The sequence below is a fragment of the Otolemur garnettii genome, unplaced genomic scaffold, assembly GCF_000181295.1.
Source record: "Otolemur garnettii isolate 467f Iridium unplaced genomic scaffold, OtoGar3 scaffold00108, whole genome shotgun sequence".
NCBI classification, from domain to species: Eukaryota; Metazoa; Chordata; class Mammalia; order Primates; family Galagidae; genus Otolemur; species Otolemur garnettii.
In genome coordinates, this window is record NW_003852503.1 from 3,247,364 (window position 1) to 3,264,287 (window position 16,924).

Consider the following 16,924-nt stretch of genomic DNA (forward strand, 5'->3'; position numbering starts at 1 on the left):
GGAGCTGATACGCCCTGAGAGCCATCAGTTCCAATCCAGAAAAATATCCACATGTGGGCATCGCCTGGTGGCTCAAAGGAGCAGGGTGCCAGCCTGGAGGTGGTGGGTTCAAACCTGGCCTGGCCAAAAAATGCGCAAAAAAAAAAAAAAAAATATATATGTGTGTGTGTGTGTGTGTGTGTGTGTGTATAAATCCATATACAGAAGATTATGGCTTTACCCACAGCACTTTAAAGAGTTAAACATGTGCATGAAACCTGTTTAAGATATTTTTCTCAATCTTTCAGAAAGTATTTTTATTGGGCATGCTCCTGGCATTTAACACCCAGCCAGCTTATTAAAAAGAAGGTGATAGTCACAGTGACACGGGTCCATGTGGCAAAGCCCTTGTGGAAAACATAGTAAAAACATGGGTCCCACAAAAGCACTCAGGCTCACACACAGGAATGTGTGCGGATCTGGAAACGAGGCAGAAGCAGCGAGACAGGTTCTCTCTGGAACTCTACCCTGGGAGTGAAGTGCCCTCCAATTACTCACGGCAACTGTCCTCGTCCCGACCATCCTGGCAATCTCGGTGGCCGTCACAGCGCTTCCAGTTGGGGAGACACTTCTTTGGCTGCTGGCACTCAAACTCAAATCGGTTACATCGCCCAGGCTGGGTGGGAGTGGAGGCGGAAGTGACATTTGCTACAAGAAAAGATTTTCAAAATTCACTTTTTAGTATTGAGGGAGCTAACCCATAATAGCAACCAATCGATGTGCTAGGAGATTAGCACTTTAGGGGACTTGAAGGTAACTGTGAGCCCCGGATAAAGTGGTCAGATTGAAGATAGACATCTAATTCCTCCCTCTCACATTGCCCCACCAAAGCCACAGTTAAGAGACTGTTTCTAAAGCCCCAAATCCTTAAGGACAAGGGTAGAGGCAAAAGCAACAATAGCAACAAATCTGGGGAGCTGGAAAAGAGATAGACAGTGTTTAAGTGACCAGCAAGAGAGAGAAGGCTGTACCTGACCTTGAGCTGTCAAAAGAGAAAGGTAAGAACGAATTAGATCAATACCACACAATCCTCAAACAGCTCAGAAACTGGTAAAAAGGAAGTTAAAATCAGGGAACTGACTGAACAATGTTTAAGAAAAAGCTACAATCCCTACATTCCCTCCCCTACCACCCCCCCAAGACATTCACCGTACGTTACCCCAGTAGAAGACTGAAGGTTGTTACCCGAGGGGATAAAACAAAGGAGGGTGTAAACAGGCACAGTTGACAGCAAAAACAGCCTACTAGTGAAAGGAGATCTGAACTTGCAGATAGCTAAATGTGAGGACCCAGTCCACCTCCCTGAGAACTAGCACTGAGATCATTATTATTTAGGCTAGAGATTCCAAAAGTCTTGTCTGGGGAAAATGACCAGCCTCAGAGACTAACCCTGGAGTAGTCAAAGCCCAGGAGTCCCTGTGATTCCCAGCCATGAAACTCAAAGTTGACGGGTCCACCCACATGTCCAGAATCACTCAGCAGCATTTTAGTCCCTAGCCTTAAGCACAAATAGCAATCAAGGATTATCTAAGGAAAACCTTTAACATAAAAGATGGAAACCAAAACAGAGCCCCATATCCCCCACAACCAAAAAGGAAAAAAAAAAAAAACTCACCTGGAAGAAACAGAAACTTATCAAGAAGAAAATTTCAAAAACAAATACCCTTAATATGCTCAGAAAGAAAGAATATCTATTCATGAAAAAAAAACAGGATGCTGTAAAAAGGAATAGTACTAAAAATGAAAAAGCTCTCAAAATTAAAACCATGATAGCATAAATGAAAAACTCAGTAGAAGAGTTGGAAGATAAAATTGAGTAAATCTTGCAGAAAGTGGGGAAAAAATAGCAAATTTTTTAAAAATTGAAAAAAAAAAAATTTTTTTTCAATGTTAAGAGGACCAGATCACCAGACCCAACAGATGAATGACAAGAACCTTAGTAAGAAAGAGAAGACAGGGTGGAAAATATCATTAATAAATATTCAAAAAAAAACTTTCTCAAACCAAAATACATAAATTTCCAGAATAAAAGAGCCTATGAGTATCTACCACACCAATAGAAAAGGACCCCATGAAAGCACATTATTGTAAAAATTCAAAACACTAGAGCCAAAGGGAAGATTTATAAGCTTCTAGAGAATTAAAAAGAGGTTATATACAAAAATAAATTAGAATCAAAATGGCTTTGGATTCCCCCAAAACTGTGTCAAGACAGTAGAGTAATGCCTTCAAAGTTCTGAAGGAAATTATGTACAATCTAGCCTCTAAATCCAGACCAACTATGAATCAAGTCTGAAGACAGAATAAAAACACTTTCAGACAAAAAAGACTTCAAATATACCTCCCACACCCCTTTTCTCATGAACTTACTAGAAAACATTCTCTACCAAAACATGGGATTGAACTTAAAAAAGAGAACAACTGGGATAGAGAGAACAGGATTCCAACACAAGAGGTAGGTAAAGTGAGTCCTTAGGACAGTGATTTCCAACTGGTGTGCTGTGAAACTTTTTAAAGATGATTAATTATTTTTGAAATAAGCTCAAAGCACAGTAAGTATAGTCTTTATTTTACTTTTTTTTAATCAACATAATTTAAGGGTGCCATGAAGTTGAAATGTAGGTGTAAGTGTGCTGTACAATAAAAAAGGTTGTAAATACTGGCTTAGGATAATAATGGCAGTGGCAGCCTAGGAGACACCTGCACGCCAGGCACGGGGGCCACTGGTCTGAACCAGAGCAGCAAACCTCCAGAGATAAACACATGGAAAGCCATCAGCACTGTATTCCTCCCTGGCCACTGCACCATCATAGCTGTCTGACAAAGCTACCAAAGGGTGTGCTCCACCAAAACAAGAAAGTGAACCAAGAAAGAGTAAAACACGATATTTAAGAAACCTAAGTTGGAGAAGAGCACAGAGAAATCCCAGGGAGCAGTGAAATCCCAACATGCAAAAGGCCTAAAGAACAGACAGCCTGGAGAAGAGAGTCCAAGTTATTAGAAATGATTTGTCCAAGAGAAAAATTGGGCCTGCAAGTCGTTGGATATGGTGACCCTATGGAAAGTTATCTTGAGGCTTCTGAAAGGTGGAAAGCATTAGCAAATGATACGCCAATGGAAGAAACAAATAAAAAAAGCAATTTTAACTATAAGATAGCACATATATTCCATAATTTTAATTGGATTTTCAAAGGAGTCTTTAGCCCAAACTCCAGGAGAAAGATGATTTAAAAATTCATACATAAAAGCAGGGAGAAAGCCGGGCCAAGCAAATCATGCCATTTATCGTGAATAATGCAGGAACCTTCAGAAGGCTCTAGCTTCTGCGTTGAAGAAATAAGAACCACAAGCTAGAGACAACAGCTAGTTTAAATTTGCACTGACACTGTACACAAAAAAGAAAGCACAAAAGCTGAATGGAATATGCAAATAAGGATTTGCTCGCTGGATTAGGCAGAATTTGTTCATGTCTATTAATACCCTGGTCAGACTTTTAATAACCAAAAACAATTCCGAAAGGATAATCAAGTTATTCAATGGATAGGTGGGCCTTTGGGGGAAAAGAAGGAAACAAAAGGGTTTTGTTGCTTTTTGTTTTTTTTACAATTCATTTTAATTTAAGAAGCATTTTACAGGACATCAACTATTTGACTATTATTGGAGTAGCTATAGTTGGAGATCCAAAGTAGTACAGACACAGCATGATCACAGCACAGGACAGCCACACAATTGCTATGAAGAAAAGACCTATATGTGTGGAATTATTAGAAGCAGTATCTGGCAGAACATAGTTAAGAATCAAAAGGTTAATGGGTAAATTCAAGAGATGGACACCAGTTACGGGAGTCAGTGAAAGCTCCACGGAGGCTGGGCCTTACTTGTTCAAATCAGAAATCAAAAAATTTGGTGAACCCACTCTGGGAGGCTGAGGCAGGTGGAATGCTTGAGCTCAGGAGTTAGAGACCAGCCTGAGCAAGAGCGAGACCCTGTCTCTACTAAAAATAGCCAGGCTGTGGCAGATGCCTATAGTCCCAGCTACCTGTGAGGCTGAAAGAAGAGGATCGCTTAAGCCCAGGAGACTGAGGTTGCTGTGAGCTATAATGATACCACTACACTCTACCCAGGGAAACAGAGTGAGACTCTGCCTCAGATAGATAGATAGATAGATAGATAGATGCCACACTCTATCCCAGGGCAAGAGTGAGACTCTGTGATTGATTGATTGATTGATTGATTGACAGACACATTTGGTGAACCTAAAAATCATATAGGAATCTCCTGGGCTCCCCTCAGAAACTGATTCTCCATTTTGTATAAGCACCCCTAGGTGATTCCATTTCAGGTGGTCTTTGTGCCATACTTTGATAAATACTGATGACATATCAAGGTTTCTTTTGTTATAAAATTTGTGCTTCTGTTCACCCTGATGGATGGCGGGTTTCATTGATTAAAAAAAGCAGGACAAGGTTGAAGGTACAGGGGTTTCTGATAAGGGCAAACCTTGCTGCTGGTACATAGTCAAGAAAGGAGGGAATCTGTCTGGAACAAACGCAGAACAAGAAACAAAGGGAGGCAAGGGGAAGTCAGCTCACATGGGCCCTTGAGAAGCCACTGAGAATTTTTAAACAAGGAAGGAATGGAATGAACAGTCATAAGGGGAAGAAAATCAGACTATTGACCTAGAAGTTTGCTGGGGAAAGGATTATGCAAAGGATGGCAAACTGCCTTTTCTCTTATTATGACTGAGTTTGAAACAGACTCCTGCTTAGAAAAGAACACAGCATCCTTACCTCTGTTCTGACTGCAATTAAGGGCATGCCCTGGATGGAGCTGCAAGGACTATCCTGGCTCCAACAGTAAGACTACACAGACCCAGCTGCCTCTCTGAGTTCCGCCACTAGATGGCAGTGCTTACCCTTCTTTTAGCAGGACCGGCAACACACTCAGCACACCCAGCAAGCAGGAAAACTGGGCGCTCTCCAGAGAGTTCAATACATGTAACACACACACTCTCTCTTCCACTTAATTGCAATATATAATTTCCCACTAAGAAGGAAGCACAAAGGTAACCCAACTGCAGCTGGGGAAGAGAGCAGGGTGCTAGCCTTTTCTTACAGGAATATCAGAGGGCAATAACAGAAGACAAGAGGCCCCATTTGTGAGTTCCCGGATCTACAATCCAAACAGAGGGTGCGCTGCTGGAGAGAGAGGCTGGCCACAAAGCAGAGTCCTAACTGCCAAGGTACAGGGGCCGGTGAGGCTGTGCCCCGAGCGCAGCCCTGGAAGGCCCTCTCCACACAGCAGGTGCCAGGAGAGAGGGTCAGGACTCACCCAGCGAGGGGCAGGCTTCCTCGTCCGAGCCGTCTGCACAATCTCGGTACCCATCGCACACCCAGGCGTCCATCACGCAGGTCCCGCTGCTGCAGCGGTAGTAATTGGGCAGACACGTGGAGGGCCCAGGAGTTGGGGAAGGAAGAATATGTGAATCTGAGGAAAATACCAAGCAAGGAAACCCAAGGTGTCACAAGAAGCTTAATCCCTACCAAAATCGTCCCAAACCCATTGACAGCATAAACACTCCCGTTTCAGCTGGACCAGCCAAGCCAGTGGCAGGCATGGCTCTGAACATGTAAAACGTGGTGTCAGAACAGATGACATTCTTCTCCTTTGGGGCAATAAATGTACCTTACCTTCCTGCATTTGATTTGGGCTAGCATTTGGATGAGCTTCCTTTTGCAGAGGTTCATGAATGCTGATGGAAGAAACAGGTGATTCAGGAGGCCCCGGGGTGGCTAAGAGAATTCTCACTAAGGCTGAGCATCATTCTGGTTAATTCCTTTGCAACTAACCCCAGAGCTGGGACAGAGATGGAAATGCCAAGGAGGGAAGGGACGACCTTGCATCCCACGTGGGTGCTTCTCCAATGTACCACCGCACACGTAGGATCTGGGGGTCTGGTTAAAATGCAGATTCTGATTCAGTAGGTCTGGGTCAGAGTCAGAGATTCTGTATGTCTAACAAGTTCCAAAGAGATGAGGGTGCTGCTGGTTTGCAGACCACACTGTGAGTAGGAAGGCTCTAGACTTCTCACTGCGCTCAGCAAAATAGGGAAAAAATAACCCGGGAAGCTGGAGAAATCAATCACACCGATTTCAAAAGGGGAAGGAAGACTAGAAAAAAACACTCAGACACGATTCCAGAAAAGAAATTTTTTTTTAAAATGCCAGGAATACGCCGGGCACATTCTGCAGAGCAGGCAGAACCACACTGGTTTGTCCTGGGTGTGGGTCGACTTGGGGCTCTTACCTCCGCAGTCCTTCTCGTCGGACCAGTCCCCACAGTCGTTCTCCCGGTCACATTTCCACCTGTTGGGGATGCAGTGGCCATTCTCGCACAGGAACTGGAAGTAGCGGGAGCAGTTCGGGGCTTCTGTGGGGTTTTCTGGGGAGATCAATGACATCATCAGCTACTCCCTGGCACCAGCGTGAACACCAAGATCCACCTATACACGTGCTCCTCACCGCCCAAGTCCCACGGCAACCTGCAGGGCCCGCCCAGAGAGAGAGACAAGGCAGCTTCATGTACCCAGCAAACAAATACACCCACCACCTCAGGAGAACCACATCTTTCCAGCGCCTGCACTTCAATATCCTGGAAATGACCATTTGAGTGTTAATTCTGGCATTTTACCAAAGGAATAAAATAACAATTGATGGTGTCCTGATGGTGACAATAACTCTGTTACAAAGTTACTCTGATCTGTAACTTTCGGGAGAGGAAAAATATAACATTCCATAATACTTACCATAATTCCTTAGCTACCAAATTTCTTATATATGTGTTTCTCCCAATGGGGAAAAGAAAATGGAATGGAATAAACTTTTTCCTAGCCCCTGTAAGATATCAGTTCCCACTTCAAGACTCTGTTCCTTGTGGGGGATTCAGGACCAGGCAGCTGCTGCTGGGGCAGGGAAGGCCCAGGTGCATGGAGGGGTGCTGGCATGTGCCCCTCCCTGACCACAGGTGTCACTGTCGCTGCAGATTAGAATGCGAGGAGGCGGATCTGAAATCTTCTTACCACAGTTGGCTTCATCAGAGTAGTCCCCGCAGTCATCCATCCCATCGCACTTCCAAATCAAACTGATGCACACCCCGTTCTGACACTGGAAACCGAACTCATCACAAACCTTATGGAACTCGGGGTCTTGAGCTGCATAAGGAACAGACATCCACAAAAGCTTGATTACTTCTGCACTAGGAGCTGGGGGAAGTTGCGCCACTCAGAAAAGAGAAGAAAGAAAACGTCTTCTGCCAAGAGATCCTCTAACTAAAAAATTCCTTGAAAGCAAAAACCAAGCTTAATCTTTGCAGAGCACACATTTTGCTAATTAATCCATCCCATGGATCTTTACTGAGTCCTGTTATGAGCTAAGTGATTGATCCCCCAGCCCACAAATTCACATGTTAAAGTTTTAACCCCCAAGTGCCTCAGAAATGTGATTATATTTGGAGACAGTGTCTTTAAAGAGGCAATTAGAGTTAAAATGAGGTCATCAGGCTGGGTCCTAATAAAGTGTGACTGGTGTCCTTATGGAAGAGGAAATTTGGACACAGATGTGTACAGAGGAAAGACCACAGGAAGACAAAGGGAGAAGGCGGCCATCCACAAGGCCACGGAGAGAGCCCTCCAAGGAAACCAACTCTTGACCTTGGACGTCTAGCCTCCAGAACTGCGAGAAATAAGTTTCTGTTGTGCACCCAATCTGGTACCTTGTTACGGCAGCCGGAGCAAACAGACACAAAGGCTATGCCCTCCAGGGTCTGTTTCAGAAAGGGGGCCATGGAAATGAACAAAGCAGTCCCTGCCCTTGTGAGCTCAAGCGGGGCAGCAGACAGCACATGAACATGTAGGTACAAATGGGGTGACAGCGAGCAAGGACAGGGTAAGGGGCCACGGAATGAGTCCTTGAGATGGGCTCTTGGCCCTCACTGGCCTCCGTTTATATGCCCTGCCAACTATACAGAAGTACTTCTTAAACAAAGGTGAGTCTCACAACAGGCAAGTGTGGATACTCCATCAAGACCTGTAAGCCAGATGTAGGTGCACCCCCAGGCAGCTAAACTCCCTGCAGGGTCTTGAGTGACAGTGAGTCCCCACCCCCGTTGGCCCCACTCACAGCATCCTGCAAACGCAGCATCCTCATCTGAACCATCACGGCACTGGACAATCCCGTCACACACCATGGAGTGGAACAGACACTGCTGGCGGTTCTTACACACGAAGTCCATGAAGCGCGTGCAGAGGGGCTCTGAGAGGGGCGCAGAGAGCAGAAGAGGCCGTGAGCACACAGGGCTGGTGGGGGCCCCTCTGGCCCCAGGCAAATGCATGCCAGTTAGAAGGGCATTCACTCAGGAGATCACAGCATGAGCCACTGTCCCCAGAGCACTTGCTCTGTGCCAAGCCCAGGGTAAAGCCCTCGACATAAAGTACGTCACTAAACCTTCGTGACAGCATATAAGAGACTTTGCTGTGCCTGCTTTCAAAATGGGAAAACAGAGAGTAGCAGCATTAAGTATTTTGCCAAAATCATACAGCTGATGAGGGTGAAGCCAAAATCGAAATTTAGAGCTGACGTGAAAGCCTGGACCTTAACCACTATCAATAAATATGATACTGATGCTCTATCACCAGGGTCACCAACTTTTTCTGTAAGGGACCAGTGTTACAGACTGAACTGCGTCCCCATAAAATTTAGATGCTGAAGCCCTGACACCCACTGTGACGGTGACTGAAGCGCCTTTAAAAAGGTAATTAAGGTTAAATGAAGTCACAGGGATGGGACCCTAACTCAAAAGGATTAGCATCCTCTATGAGTAGACACCAGGAATTACACCCACAGCCTTCGGACTTGAACTGTAACCTCAGCTTGTCCCTGGGTCTCCAGCCTGCTGGCTCACTTTGCAGGTTTCAGATTTTCTAACCTCCATAATCACAAGCCAATTCCTTAATATTCTCTCTATATATACATATACGTGTGTGTGTATTTTTTTTACACACACACATATATCATATTCATTCTGTTTTCGGGAGAACCCCAACTAACCCAACCAGAGAGCAAATATTTCCGGGTTTGCAGGGCATATGCTCTGTTACACCTACGTGACCCTGCCACTCTAGCACAACAGCAACCGTATACAATATGGAAACAGACGGTAGTGACTGTATTCAAAGCCAACGTCATTTAACAGAGCAGGTTATGGGCCAGGCCTCACCCACAGGCCAGTTTTCTACCCTTGCACTAATGCCTTAGCTCTCAGCCGGGAACGCACAACAGGCCTGCACAATGGAGCAGAGCAAGCACTCTCAACACCCAAGCCACACTCTAGGCTAACTCAATCGGCATCTCAGGGTGGGGATGGGGGCAGGGGGTGACGCTCAGGCAGCAGGTACTTTTAAAGCTCCCCAGGTAATTCTACTATATACTCAAGAGTGAGCATCACTGACCCAAGGACATCTTTCTGGGGCTAAAGAAAACTGGAGCAAAAAGGTCACCTGGCCTAAAAATGTTTCCTGGGTAATAATCAGCAACAGTGATAAAATCTAATCAGGTAGAGAAGTATTGAATTCTAAACAGCCAGATGCATAGAACATATTGCAGCAACATAGTAACATTCACGGGAGTATGAACTAATCGACCATCGCCCACCCCCACCCCTCCCCCTGCTCTCCTTTACCCAAACCATGGCTCCCTGCCATGATCGGCCTCCATGAGTCCTGGCCAAGCACTGAGAGGTCAGTTAAAAGCTAACTGCAGCAGGTGCTGAGGACACGAAAGGCTGCAGTCCAGCAGACGCTCTTCACTCACACCCAGCAGGCCATGGTGCCGGCCGGCTGGGGTGGGGAGTGGACTCACCGCAGTGCTGCTCATCCGAGCCGTCCGAGCAGTCATGCAGGCCGTCGCAGTGTTTGCTGGACGGGATGCACGTGCCATTGGGGCAGCGGAACCCATTGCACTTCTTCTCTGAAATGCAATGCAACAACCGGTGAGAATGCCAAAGGGGAAATGGGCAGGTGTGTGTTAACAGAACGCTGATGGGGGTATAGGTCTGGGCCACCACTAGGGAGAGCAACTGGCCATGCCTGGCAACATTATCAGACAAAAGCACATAAACGTTTATCCAGCAATGCCACTTAACAGATGTGCTTTCTGCTGATGGCGATTGGAAAATGATGCTAAGTACCAGGTTACAACCTTGTTCTTAATGTTAGCACAAGAGCTGCCTTGGCTCACTGTTCGTAACAGATTGAAAGCCGTCCATCAGTTGGGAGGTGTTTAATAAATTACCGCACACTGGAACATTGGAAGCCATAAAGAGATTGAAGTGCGCTATGAAAAATTATGTCCTAGATACACAGTTATGGGAGAAAGCAAGGCATAAAGCCACATGCAGAATAAAACATCGATTATGTAAAATGGGACCAGAATATGGAATACATCTAAATCTGTTTATCTATGCACAGAAAGGATATACAACCATGGCTTCCTATGGGGAAAAAGTGAGTACTGGGCAGACAGGCAGATCAACAATTACTAGATACCTAATTATACTTTTTCCTTTTTTTTGAGACAGAGTCTCACTATGTCGCCCTCAGTAGAGTGCCGTCGCATCACAGCTCACAGCAACTTCAAACTCTTGGGCTTAAGTAATTCCCTTGCCTCAGCCTCCCAAGTAGCTAGGACTACGGGCACCCGACACAACGCCTGGTAATTTTTTTGTTGTAGTTGTTACTCTTGTTTGGCAGGCCCAGGCTGGGTTTAAACCCACCAGCCCCAGTGTATGGTGGCTGGCACCCTTGCCACGAGCTACAGGTGCCAAGCGACTTTTTCCATTTTGAAGCACATGAATGTGTTACCTATTCAAAAATTAAGTACTTTTTTTTTTTTTTTAGGAAGAAAAGGAAACACTTCAGTGAACATAAAAAATAATGGCATGAATCCTAATGACACCCTAGTTTTTCAAAGCTCTTTAAGTCATCCCCCACTTTAATTGTTCAGGAATTCTAAAGCAAAGTCCTTTTAGAGAAAGTATGCCTAGATGTTAACAGGTTTTAAAACCAGTTCCAGGGGAAATTAAACTGGAAGTACGGCATCAGTACTCTCCATACTAGGTCACCCTTTCTCCTGAGCAGAGAGCAACCACTGGACATTAGACTACAGCTTTTGGTAGACTAGTTCCAGGAGGATTAGGCAAAAGTGAAGAAAATGTGTTCTAATCATGTAAAAAGTCATTTTCCCCAGAAAATTAGTCAAAGGCCATCAAACAAAAACAGCAGATGGGTCCCACCACTGGGGAAAATGGTTAATACCATTTAGTAGAAAAAGTTGAAAATAAAGTAAGTTCAAAGTGGTAAGTTACAATTACATGAGACAAACATATAAGTTAGAGAAAACAACTAAAAAGAAATCTATCAAAAGAGATTTAGGGAAGCATGCAATGTATTACTGGTGGAGATGCATGTGGCACACTTCTCCTGGAAAGGCAATCTGGAAATGCTTACAGACAATCGTAAAAGCTGGGCGGAACCTGGCACAAAATGAGCCTTTGTTTCTAAGAACATAAACGGCAGCATAAGAACTCAAATGCCAGCGGTGCCTGTGGCTCAAAAGGGTAGGGTGCAGGTCCCATACGCCAGAAGTGGCAGGTTCAAACACAGCCCTGGCCAAAAAAGAACTCAAATGCCCAGCTAAATGCCAACTTAGAAACAACTAAGTAAACTATGTTATTATAAAGTGAATCAACATCTTCCATAGAAATACGAACTACTGAAAAACACAGGTGTATGAAAACATCTTTATTTAATATTTTAACATGAAAGGAGTAAATGTCTAATATGCAGGCAAAAGAAAGACAGGGAACCTTAAAAATATTGGGTATGAAAAAGCATTTTATATATTTTGTGTTGTGTGTTGTGGCATTTCACGTATTTTGTATGTGTGTGAGGCAAACTGCTTCCTTGAGACTTAAGACTACGTAATATGCCCTGACATATTACATGGGTTTGTTTAGTTGCCAGAGTAAAAATCCGGGTATCTCACTCCCTGGCCCATCTTCTGGCTTCCCACCCCCTCCTGAACAGCAGACACAGGGGAAGTTCTCGGTGGGGCCCGAAGCATTTGTATTTACCACAGTTGACTGGATCCTCATCGGAACCATCCTGGCAGTCTGTGTCACCATCACACGCCCACCGCTGGGGGATGCAGTGTCCATTGTGACACTGGAAGTTGGAGGCCTCGCAGGTGTGATAGATGGCTGCACCGGAGAAGAGAGACACAGTCACACCCCTTCTCCCTGACCCTTGTCAAGGGCAGACTGAAAGGAGGTTTATTCTGGTAATAAGGTGGGAACTGCAGTTGTGTCCGTGTTTCTGCTCAGCCAGAAATTAGCCACCTAGGGTTGATCCTATGGCGGAGGGCAGCCACTTCAATGGACAGTGACATGAAACTATGGGTTTATACAAAGTGATACTAGCCACTGCCTGGGCACAGATGCACACGTTAAAAAAATCACTCAGTCAGCAACCTGTACGTATTATTCCCCTTTCACAAAAGAGAAACAGGCTTTGAGACATTAAGAAACTTGTAAATGATTTAGTAACAGCACCGAGGCAGTTCAAGTTCAAAGCCTATACTTTTCTATTATACATTGGTGATTTATCTTCTCACATAATCCTCTTATTCATCCAGATCCTGAGAAATAAGGAGGAAGGGCGTGTACTCAGAACACTAAGTTTTGGACCTGCCTGCCACTGTCTGGCAGCCTCAATTTCATTATCCTTACGTTGACACTGAAGGGCTTTTCTAAGCTCTGAAAGGCTATGACCTTCTAATTTTTCAAAACATTATGCAATTTCAAATATGGAAACATCTCAGAGAGCTTAGAAGAGTCATCCAGAATTGCAAAGAAAGCAGGCCCCAGAACCTGAAATGTTTAACTTTCTGTATAGTCAAGAGCTGCATCTACCCATGGATGATACAATGGTGTCCACCACAATCAGTAAGAGATAAAAAGTCGCTAGTGAAACAGAGTCACTGATATCAAATTAATAGCCTCATCTGCACACACGGGCTGAGGCTACCTGGAAGTCATTTAGAAGCATCTCCAACTCTCAAAGAAGTTCAAATGCATAATATTTGCCTCAAACCCAACCAACACAACCGACTGTCCTCTCCATCAGATTTCCCCTTCCTCTTTTGAAACAGAAAGCTATTTGTGTCTGTTCATTGCATAACGAAAGCCAGCCATGGCCTCGTTTACAACCAACAAAAAATAATATAAGTTAGATAGATGGGTTCTCTGAGTTTAATTTTGTGGACAGGACATCTTCACAAGAGAAGGCGGCAAAACAAAAGTGGGTTGTTGAGAGCAAAACTATAATTTTTTATTCAATTGAGACCGTTAGTAAAAAGCTGCTGCTGGAGGACTAGGGAAACTGGCTTCCAACGGCCTCTAGAATTCCTACTGCCTTTGAGGTTATTGTTTGCAATGGCTGGAAACACAAAGAACCTAATGTCTCGAGCCATTTTAAAACAAGTGGTGGTCCACTGTCTGTACCTTCTCATCTTTCCAAAGACCAAGACTCTATCTGATAAGATGTAAATACGTCTTACAGGACGTTTCAATATTTACAGCCTTTGACACTTAGAATCCATTAAACATCTTCTTAAAACATGCTCATCTCTGATAAGAGGAATGGATGTAGCATACATGTTACTTGAGTTTCTGCCCCAGTAACAGCCACCGGCTGGAATACTTTTGATTTATTGGTGTTACAAGTCTGACAGCCTTTCAAAAAATTCCTTACCAAACTCTTGCTTGCTCTCATAAAAAGCATGAAGCTTCCTCAACTCACTGCCATAGTAATCTACTTATTATTCAGCCTATGCATTTCATTTCTAATTGAAAACAATTTCAGAGAGCCAGTGGGATTTTCTAATGACAATCCCGGGGGCATATCTGAGATGCCCAGATTCCATCACAGATGCTGAGCTTAGAAAGACTGAGCAGTTTACACAATTTCATTCCAGTGGCCAGGTTATGCCTGGAATGCATGACATACGCTTTTTTTCTGGATTTTTCCATTTTCTAAGTAACTTACTAGCTCTCTGATTTTAAAGCCATGATAAAAAGGCATGCTCCATAAATAGTAACAGTTTTATTTTATTATAAGGATAAGAGATTGACTTTAATCTGGACTAAAGAATTTACAGAAGAGGAAAAAGAATCCTTTGCATGTACAGAAGTTTCTTCTGTAACTGTAAGAATGGTGAGGTTAATGTGGTTAAATAATCATAGAAATGGGATATCAGATTCTAATATAGATCGTTATCCTACCACTCACGCTTTGGCTCAGATAGAACTTTCCTAACTCAACAAGACCTGCTGAAATCAAAAGCCTTACCCAGACCTAAGCGAGGGTTGGAGGAGGACAGATGAATTAAATCCTAAAATGAGGAAACTACTGCCTCATTTCTCAAAAAGCAATAGACTATTGGGAAGTACGTGAGGGCAAAGAAATGCGACACGATCCGAATGATTAAGGACACAGAAGAAAAAACACAGCATAAAGAACAAACACTGAACAGTAGAAGATAATGAAAAAGAACTAGATAGAACTTCTAGACACAAAAACAAACTCATCGCTCAATACGTATGTAAAACAGATTAGATTCAGCTGAAAATAGACTTGCTGAACTGAAAGATAAATCTGAGAAAGTAACTCAGATTCTAACCCAAAGACAACAAACATAAAAACAAGAGGCATCAATGGTACAATGAGTCAGTTCAACACGACTAATAGTAACTGCTGAAGACAAGATCAGAGGAAGTCCCAGGCGTGGTGGCTCATGCCCGCAATCCCAGCACTCGGAGGCTGAGGCAGGTGGATTGCCTAAGCTCACAGGTTCAACACCAGCCTGAGCCAGAGCAAGACCCCATCTCTAAAAATTGCTGGGCATTGCGGCGGGCGCCTATAGTCCCAGCTACTAGGGAGGCTGAGGCAAGAGAATCACCTAAGCCCAAGAGCTGGAGGTTTCTGTGAGCTGTGACACCACAGCACTCTACTGAGGGTGACAAAGTGAGACTTTGTATCTTAAAAAAAGAAAAGAAAAGAAAGAAACAGGGAAAGATATTAAAGCATATGCATTAAATGTCTAAGAGTAATTAACAGCTTAAAAAAAAACACTCAAAACCAGAAATCTGATGAATAATTTCAAAAACAATGGTGGGGGGGAGGGTGGGCTGAAGGAAATAAAGAAAACTTAAACAGCCCCGTGGAAAAGAAAAAAAAAGAAGAGCAAGGAAAGTGCCGCAGAAAGTCTGCTTCTGAGCTGATGCCAAGGGGAGGTCCACTAGCCTTGACCTGCTGCTTCTGGCATTGAGCGCAGCTTAATTTAGGAGGTCAGGGAATGAAGTGTCATGCCACACATCGTAATGAGCTCATACCCAACTGCCAACTATTCTGAGATGACAGAGGAAGGGAATGATCCTTAAGAGGTCTGGGAGAACAGCCCTTGGAACAAGGCTGCAGCTGAGCCGTAAGTTTTCCCCCAGAAGAAAAACCAGAGATAAAACCAGGTTTATGACAAGCCCGCCCATAGGAATGGAGTTATTAGTTCCTTGTGGAAGACGAGTCCATGCTGCTGAAACACAAGTTTGACTAACGCAGCTGTGACAACACAATGTTTGATCACACTGCAGGTTATAAACTGAAATGCCAGGCGCAACCCTTCTAATTCATTAAAATGATCCAAGGCCTCTGAGCCCAAAGCTTCCAAATACCATATGTGTTTCCCAGCTTCACAAAAGCTCTCTGAGCACGGAGTCTGCTGTGTGCCAGGCACTGTGGAGGACCCGAAGGCGTGAAGGACAAGGTCATCTCTGTCCTTTGGAAACCAAGTCTAAGCCAGTCCGTAATGCACAGTAATTTACTTTTAAGGTTGGGGTCTAACAGAACTACCTTCCTAGTATCTTCTTTTACAAATTAGTAGGCATGCTTCCAGATACCAGATGCTGGGCCGTGTGGGAGGTGCTGGGGTACGCTGGGGACAAAGGTTAAGACATGGGATTTATTATAAGTCACTGCAATAATTCACAAAATTAATGACTGACCCCGGATGATTGAGAAGCTGACTTACTGGTGAATTGCACACTGAAGCCTGAATCATGAGGGTATAAAAGCAAATGTGCCCTGATCAGACAATGGTTTAAATCAGGGGTCCTCAAACTTTTTAAAAAGGGGGCCAGTTCACTGTCCCTCAGACTGTTGGAGGGCGGGACTGTGGGCCCCGGGAACGAGCCGGCTGCTAAATAGGACAGGCAGTGGCAGTAAAAACACCCGGCAGGCTGAATAAATATCCTTGGTGGGCTGCATGTGGCCTGCAGGCTGTAGTTTGAGGACACCTGGTTTAAATGAAACATCTTTATCTCCTCTGCCCAAATTAACTAGAGGGGTTTAAGAGAAAATTGAGTAACAACTTCTAGAGGAGGCTATGGAGAAAATTTATTCATCAGGTAACAAAATCTGGGGGTTTCCCCTTAATTTTTATTTTTTCATCAAATTATCATATATATATATGATTATTACATGAGAATAACAAGGTGATGGTTATTAAATTAAATTTGTTTTCATTCTCCCACGACTTCCTCCCCCTAAACATAACACATATGGCCACCACTCATTCATTCATTCCTAAAAGTAATGTAACAAAACAGGAGTGAAACCCACAAAGAATAAGAACCTTACCCCTATCTCACACCACCTAGCACTCCCATCACATCCGAGCTGTTTCCAACTTTATTTTTTTTATTTTTTTTTTTTTTTTTT

At 44.0% G+C, this 16,924-nt stretch overlaps 1 protein-coding gene across 1 annotated transcript in view; it reads right to left on the reverse strand.

The window, feature by feature from the left end:
- The window catches only part of SORL1 (sortilin related receptor 1), a 163,983-nt gene that overhangs the window by 33,070 nt on the left and 113,989 nt on the right, over positions 1–16,924 (reverse strand). Inside the window, exons 26-32 of the mRNA XM_012809544.1 lie at positions 12,226–12,351; positions 9,954–10,061; positions 8,217–8,348; positions 7,118–7,249; positions 6,346–6,480; positions 5,371–5,526; positions 538–687 (exon numbers count right to left, since the gene is read on the reverse strand). Coding sequence (XP_012664998.1) covers positions 538–687; positions 5,371–5,526; positions 6,346–6,480; positions 7,118–7,249; positions 8,217–8,348; positions 9,954–10,061; positions 12,226–12,351 — 939 coding nt within the window. The remainder of the gene's footprint in view (positions 1–537; positions 688–5,370; positions 5,527–6,345; positions 6,481–7,117; positions 7,250–8,216; positions 8,349–9,953; positions 10,062–12,225; positions 12,352–16,924) is intronic.